The sequence below is a fragment of the Oncorhynchus masou genome, chromosome 16 (genome assembly GCF_036934945.1).
Source record: "Oncorhynchus masou masou isolate Uvic2021 chromosome 16, UVic_Omas_1.1, whole genome shotgun sequence".
In the NCBI taxonomy this organism is placed as follows: Eukaryota; Metazoa; Chordata; class Actinopteri; order Salmoniformes; family Salmonidae; genus Oncorhynchus; species Oncorhynchus masou.
Genome location: NC_088227.1, coordinates 4663726 through 4672142, shown reverse-complemented (window position 1 = coordinate 4672142; position 8417 = coordinate 4663726). Strand labels below are relative to the sequence as shown.

The 8417-nt window shown below is 42.6% G+C and overlaps 1 protein-coding gene across 1 annotated transcript in view; it reads left to right on the top strand.

Moving 5' to 3' along the window:
- The first annotated feature begins 711 nt into the window (after positions 1–711).
- Positions 712–8417, top strand: part of LOC135557144 (rho-associated protein kinase 2-like) — a 109858-nt gene continuing 102152 nt past the window's right edge. Inside the window, exon 1 of the mRNA XM_064990357.1 lies at positions 712–890. Coding sequence (XP_064846429.1) covers positions 792–890 — 99 coding nt within the window. The 5' untranslated portion in view covers positions 712–791. The remainder of the gene's footprint in view (positions 891–8417) is intronic.

Genomic DNA, 8417 nt, shown 5'->3' with positions numbered 1-8417 from the left:
CCCTGAATGCTGATTGGCTGACTGCCGTGGTATATCAGTCCATATACCACAGGTATGACAAAGCATGTATTTGTACTGCTCTAATTACATTGGTAACCAGTTTATAACAACAATAAGGCACCTTGGGGGTTTGTGATATATGGCAAATATAGGCTGGTGCGGACCATACCAAATCTGAACCAAACATAGACGTCTATGATTGGTTCAGACGTCGAAATCAGGACCCCCAAAAAATACATCCAAAATACATTGGGATTTGTCAGTGCTTTATGGTAGTCGACAGAGCTACACATGAGCGTTCCAAAACTATTGAAAGTTATAGCTGTGACGGTAAAATCAATCAATGAGATAAGAGGGGAGGAATTCCTGTCAATGAAGAAAGTTTGCATTTACACCAAGATAATACTTGAGTCATGCTGAGCGGAGTTCAGGAGTTCAATAAGGTTACAGCGGTCGACACTTTCATATGATAAACCACCAAATGAATGAGTGAATTCTACGCGGGGAGATTCTGTCAGGATTTGAAAACCAACTTTAATGGCGAATAATACGTTGAGTGAACACTGAAAATAAAAGATTAACCCGTTTATACCGTCAAAACAGCGCGTGTTCAGTGGAGCTGTCAGTTTTTATTGCTCATTCAACCAACCAGCAGCAAAATATTGAATTGTCTCGAGCGCTGCCCGCCCGCGTTTTAAAGGGCCACGGCAAGTATTGACAAGTTTGTTGTCCGAACATTTCAGCTTGCCATCACATACCATTGACGAACCTGGATTCACTAAACTGTTATCATGTCGTCGGGAGCGGAGAAAAGGCTTGACAGCCGAAGGAAAAAGTTGGAATTCATGATCAGAGACCCGAAGTCAGCGTTAAACTTGGAGAGTTTACTGGTAAGGTTGTATGTCAACGAGAGTAGCTTGGCTTTTTGTGTGTACATTTAGCAGACGATATTATCCTGAGCAATATACATTAGCATACATTTGAGTATTGGCCCGCCATGGGAATCAAACCCCCAACCCTGATGTTGCAAGCTCATTGATCTACAAATTTAGCCACACGGGACCCTGATCAGAGTAATCACATTGCTAACTAACTATAGAATGGACGTTTGATCAGATAACCTATGATATGGTGATATTCACTTGTCAATTTTATTTAGGATATTCAGGGGATTTAGAGATTAGGGGAGACTCGGGCTATACCGGAGATATAGGTTACTCAATATAGCCTATTCACGTCGCAGTTAGTGACTATTGCGCTGTTTGCTCCGGCATGTTGGAAGACCAAAGCGAATGTAAAATGAAGATTGGGAGATGACGCTTCATGATAATCATAAATGGATTTAACGTGAGCATTGTTGTTCAATGAACAAATTACTTGCATGGACACGTGGTTTTGTTTCGGATTTTTTAAAAGTTATTTTGACATTTCGCAATGTTAAACCAACCGAACCAAATGAAAAAAATACATTGCAAAAAATAGTCGAACTCAGATTCAAAGGCTAAAAACTATGTGTGAAAACGTCCAACGAAAGGGAAGCGCTGCATTGCATCATGTGTAGGCTACCTCTATGGGCCACATCTGAGACACAGGTAAAGGCAACTCAAAGAGTATTTGCTAAGTCACCATGTAGTAGGCGCAGGTGTTAGATAACAGCAAGAGCTGAGTAAACACTCATGTTGGTCTCCCTGACAGTTAGCTACCTTGGTCATGGCTAGAAGATATCCAGCTTTTGTCAAATTAAGTCAAAAGCTTTTTTGTTTGTTGTCGCATTTGAGCTAATCCTAACCGTAACCCTTTTCCTAACCATAACCGAATTATCCTAACCTGCTACATTAATTCTCCTAACCTGCTGTGTAAATTCTCCTAACCTGCTACAAAATGTAAAATCAGACTTTAATTTGACCAAAACTGGATCTCTGCAGCCATGACCAGCTACCTCTCCTCCGCTTGGACAAGCCCCGTGTGACCTGGCTGGCAGCCATCCAGGAATGCACTGCGGTATTATCTGAAAGCCACCTTGTGGGTGGAGCTCATTGAAACTACAGTATGTTACTAACAACAAACATGGCAGCACGTTGCTAGCTGATAAGTCAGGCGATTGGGGAGTCACTTGGTTTTTGTTCTAGCCTGTTATCAGTGCATTCCTTTGACTAAATCTCAGCACACACCCCTTAGCCCAGGGATCATCACCTAGATTTAGCCGGGACGATTTCGAGGGTCGGAACATAAATGCAAGTTATTTATATATCATTTATATACACACATACATTACCAGTAAAACGTTTGGACAGACCTACTCATTCAAGGGTTTTCTTTATTTTTACTATTTTCTAAACTCAGCAAAAAATGAGCCGTCCCTTTTTAAACCCTTTTCTTCAATGTAAAGGGTTTAAACACTGTTTCCCATGCTTGTTCAATGAACCATAAACAATTAATTAACAGGAACCCGTGGAACGGTCATTAAGACACTAACAGCTTACAGACGGTAGACAATTAAGGTCACAGTTATGAAAACTTAGGTCACTAAAGAGGCCTTTCTACTGACTCTGAAATACACCAAAAGAAAGATGCCCAGGGCCCTGCTCATCTGCGTGAAGGTGCCTTAGGGATGCTGCAAGGAGGCATGAGGACCGCAGATGTGGCCAGGGCAATAAATTGCAATGTCTGTACTGTGAGATGCCTAAGACAGCGCTACAAGGAGACTGGATGGACAGCTGATCGTCCTCGCAGTGGTAGACCACGCGTAACAACACCTGCACAGGATCGGTACATCCGAACATCACACCTGTGGGACAGGTACAGGATGGCAACAACTACAGAGTTGCACCAGGAATGCACAATCCCTCCATCAGTGCTCAGACTGTCCGCAATAGGCTGAGAGAGGCTGGACTGAGAGGTTGTAGGCCTGTTGTAAAGCAGGTCCTCACCAGACATCACTGACAACAACGTCGCCTATGGGCACAAACCCACCGTTGCTGGACTAGACAGGACTGGCAAAAAGTGCTCTTCACTGACAAGTCGCAGTTTTGTCTCACCAGGGGCGATGGTCGGATTCACATTTATCGTCGTAGGAATGAGCGTTACACCGAGGCCTGTACTCTGGAGCGGGATCGATTTGGAGGTGGAGGGTCCATCATGGTCTGGGGCGGTGTGACACAGCATCATCGGACTGAGCTTGTTGTCATTGCAGGTAATCTCAACGCTGTGCGTTACAGGGAAGACAACCTACTCCCTCATGTGGTGCCCTTCCTGTGGACTCATCCTGACATGACCCTCCAACATGACAATGCCACCAGCCATACTGCTCATTCTGTGCATGATTTCCCACAAGACAGAAATGTCAGTGTTCTGCCATGGCCAGCGGAGAGCCCGGATCTTAATCACATTGAGAACAGTCTGGGACCTGTTGGATCGGAGGATGATGGCTAGGGCCATTCCCCCCAGAAATGTCCAGGAACTTGCAGGGGCCTTGGTGGAAGAGTGGGGCAAAATCTCACAGCAAGAACTGGCAAATATGGTGCAGTCTATGAGGAGGAGATGCATTGCAGTACTTAATACAGCTGGTGTACTTTTGTTTTGCCCCCCCCCTTGTTCAGGGACACATTATTCAATTTCGGTTAGTCACATGTCTGTGAACCTTGTTCAGTTTATGTCTCAGTTGTTGACTCTCGTTATGTTCATACAAATATTTACACATGTTAAGTTTGCTGAAAATAAACACAGTTGACAGTGAGAGGAAGTTTCTTTTTTGCTGAGTTTGCATTGTGGATTAATAGTGAATACATCAAAACTATGAAATAACACATGGAATCCTGTAGTAACCAAAAAAGTGTTGAACAAATATTTGAGATTCTTCAAAGTAGCCACCATTTGCCTTTGACGGCTTTGCACACTCTTGGCATTCTCTCAACCAGCTTCATGAGGTAGTCAACTGGAATATATTTCAATTAACAGGTGTGCCTTGTTAAAAGTTACTTTGTGGAATTTCTTTCCTTCAGTTGTGTTGTGACAAGGTAGGGGTGGTATAAAGAAAATAGCCCTATTTGGTAAAACTCCAAGTCCACCAAGATTGAACTCTTTAGCCTGAATGCCAAGTGTCACATCTGGAGGAAAACTGGCACCATCCCTACGGTGAAGCATGGTGGTGGCAGCATTATGCTGTGGGGATGTTTTTCAGCGGCGGGGACTGGGAGACTAGTCAGTACCGAGGGAAAGATGAACGGAGCAATGTACAGAGAGATCCTTGATGAAGACCTGCTCCCGAGCACTCAGGACCTCAGTTTGGGGCTCACTTTCCAACAAGACAACAACCCTAAGCCGACAGAAGAGAGGCTTCGGGACAAGTCTCTGAATTTCCTTGAGTGGTCCGGTCAGAGCCTGGATTTGAACCTGATTTCTATACTTTGCTCCAGTCATCTTACCCTTGATCCTGATTAGTAGGGATGGTGCCAGGTTCCTCCAGATGTGACTTGGCATTCAGCCTCAAAAAGTCAAATTTTTGTTTCATCAGACTAGAAAATCTTTTTTTCTCATGGTTTTTGAGTCTTTAGGTGCCTTTTGGCAATCTTCGGGCATGCTATCATGTGCCTGTTACAGAGGAGTGGCTTCTGTCTGTCCACTACCATAAAGGCCTGATTGGTGGAGGGATGCCGAGATGGTTGTCCTTCTGTAAAGTTCTCTCATCTCCACAGAGGAACTCTGGAGCTCTGTCAGTGACCTTTGAGTTCTTGGTCACTTCCCTGACCAAGGCCCTTCTCTTTCGATTGCTCAGTTTGGCCGGGCGGCCAGCTCGAGGAAGACTCTTGGTGGTTCCAAACGTCTTCCATTTAAGAATAATGGGGGCCACTGTTATTTTGGAGATCTTCAATGATGCATTTTTTGGTACCCTTCCCCAGATCTGTGCCTTGACACTGTCTTGTCTCTTAGGTCTACGGACGATTCCTTCGACCTCATGGCTTGTTTTGTGGTCTGATGGAGTCATTAAACCTTGTTTTTCAACCACTCCACAAATTTCTCGTTAAAAAAATATAGTTTTGGCAAGTCAGTTAGTACATCTACTTTGTGCATGACACAAGTAATTTTTCCAACAATTGTTTACAGACAGATTATTTCACTTATAATTCACTGTATCACAATTCCAATGGGTCAGAAGTTTACATACACTGAGTTGATTGTGCCTTTAAACAGCTTGGAAAATTCCAGAAAATTATGTCATGGCTTTAGAAGTTTCTGATTGGCAAATTGACATAATGTCCTAACCGACTTGTCAAAACTATAGTTTGTTTTACAATAAATTTGTGGAGTGGTTGAAAAACGATTTTTAATGACTTCAACCTAAGTGTATGTAAACTTCCGACTTCAACTGTATATAAACAGTCATCATACTAATCATAACCTGGTATCATATCATCATTCTGAACAGTCGTAACCTCCTTGTATCTGCAAACACCCACGTCTTACTTATGATTTAGTACTACACAAATTGGTTTAATTATTTACTAGTTAATTAAATGGCAACATAGGATAAACATAGAATGCTGCACCGGTTATTGACTGGAGACGTAATACGCTGAAAACAGGTCCCTAGCGGAATGACAACAACATTGATGCTTGTGAAAGAAGAGATGGAGAGAGAGGGACAGAGACACTTAACATTGGCACATTCAAAACTACTCTCACCTACAGTAACCGTATACTTTGCACACAAACCACCGCCTGCTTTGAGTAAGAAATCACGAATGTATTTACGTGAAATACCTTGGTTCACCGGGGGTCTCTTGGTGAACAGGACAGCCTTGGAAAGGGGTTGGGCCTTTTCGCAGCATGCTTGTAAGACTCTGATTGTTCAAAATGGTTCCAACAAGTATTCTATTGTTGTCCTTCTTTGCAGTTGTCCGGTATCCAGTGACTTGTTGTCCTGAACAGAACTACAGAGTTGACTTCTCTTCCATTCGCCCTGGAAGAGGCTTTTTTGACAGTCGTATCGATAGTTTGAGCAGAGTAACAGGATGGTCGAACTTAATAACCGGATCCGGGATTGTGACTAAGCCTCAGGCTCATTAGCATAACGCAACGTTAACGATTTCTGAAAATCGCAAATAAAATTAAAATAATGCGTTTGCTCTCAAGCTTAGCCTTTTCTTAACAACACTCATCTCAGATTTTCAAAATATGCTTTTGAACCATAGAAATTGACTAATTTGTGTAAGAGTATGCAAAGCTAGCATAGCATTTTGTGTAGCATGTAGCACGCAACATTTTCACAAAAGCCAGATAACCAAATAAATAAAATCATTTACCTTTGAAGAGCTTCTGATGTTTTCAATGAGGAGACTCCCAGCCACATACCAAATGCGCAGTGTTTCCTGAAAGCGTCTGTGTGTAGGAGAAATCGTTCCGTTTTCTACATTGCGCCTGGCTACCGAAACGAACCGAAAATGCAGTCACCTACAACGTGAAACTTTTTCCGGATTAACTACATAATATCGACCGAAACATGGCAAACGTTGTTTGGAATCAATCCTCAAGGTGTTTTTTCACATATCTCTTCATTGACATGCAGTTCGTGGAAGCTTGCTTCTCTCTCTGTGCCCCATGGAAAAATACTGGCAGGTGACTTTTGCGCACCAATTTCGGCGCAGGACACCGGGCGGACACGTGGTAAATGTGGTCTCTTATGGTCAATCTTCCAACGATCTGCCTACAAATACGTCACAATGCTGCAGACACCTTGGGGAAACGACAGAAAGGGCAGACTCATTCCTCTTGCGTTCACAGCCATATAAGGAGATCATGAAAGACAGAGCCTCAAAAATCCTTGTCATTTCCTGGATGCCAAGTCATCTTGGTTTTGCCTGAAGCTCACGTTAAAGGGCACGCACAGAGAAGATATTTGTATTTCTGGACACGTCAGAGTGTTTTCTTTCGAACAATAGCAATTATATGCATAGTCGAGCATCTTTTTGTGACAAAATATCTTGTTTAAAACGGGAACGTTTTTCTTCCAAAAATGAAATAGCGCCACCATAAGTGTAAGAGGTTAAAACGCTTTCGAAGATACTTTACTTTCAGCCGTACCAGTGATTGTCCGGGGGGTGATTTTATCGTCTCCACCTCATTTTGAGATTCAAAGTTCAAACCACCTGCAGCTTTATGCGTTTCTAGTCTAATGTGTTTTTTTTTAAACCCATCATTTATACCGTTTGCTCGAAAGGGGCAGTTCCGGTAGGCTGGCATGCTTCCTGACTTCACTCCAGGCAGTAACTACTCACTGTGCAATGTTAGGTAAACTACTTATCTCTTAATGCTTCTCAAATCACATCCCTCTCTTAACAAAAACCCTTCAGTCATTTTTCATATTATATGCACAATGCAGAGTATGGAAACTTCATATATGTTGTGGGTATATTTTCCAAGTTATAGTATTTCCTTCATAACATTTTTAATGACATCACAAAGACAAAAATGACATTAGTGTGCTATAGATCGCCTCTGACCATACCTCACGTTCTATGTTAGAAATATTGTTCCAGAATTCGATTTTGAATGTGTTAGTTTCAGCATGAAAAAGTCTGTTGAAACAAAGCACATTCCTTTGGGTGAATCTTGAGTGCAGACCTGAAACCTTTCCCTTGATTTACAACAGGGCATGAGTTGTTAACCTCTTACACTTATGGTGGCGCTATTTCATTTTTGGAAGAAAAACGTTCCCGTTTTAAACAAGATATTTTGTCACAAAAAGATGCTCGACTATGCATATAATTGCTACTGTTCGAAAGAAAACACTCTGACGTGTCCAGAAATACAAATATCTTCTCTGTGCGTGCCCTTTAACGTGAGCTTCAGGCAAAACCAAGATGACTTGGCATCCAGGAAATGACAAGGATTTTTGAGGCTCTGTCTTTCATGATCTCCTTATATGGCTGTGAACGCAAGAGGAATGAGTCTGCCCTTTCTGTCGTTTCCCCAAGGTGTCTGCAGCATTGTGACGTATTTGTAGGCAGATCGTTGGAAGATTGACCATAAGAGACCACATTTACCACGTGTCCGCCCGGTGTCCTGCGCCGAAATTGGTGCGCAAAAAGTCACCTGCCAGTATTTTTCCATGGGGCACAGAGAGAGAAGCAAGCTTCCACGAACTGCATGTCAATGAAGAGATATGTGAAAAAACACCTTGAGGATTGATTCCAAACAACGTTTGCCATGTTTCGGTCGATATTATGTAGTTAATCCGGAAAAAAGTTTCACGTTGTAGGTGACTTTTTTCGGTTCGTTTGGTAGCCAGGCGCAATGTAGAAAACGGAACGATTTCTCCTACACACAGACGCTTTCAGGAAACACTGCGCATTTGGTATGTGGCTGGGAGTCTCCTCATTGAAAACATCAGAAGCTCTTCAAAGGTAAATGATTTTATT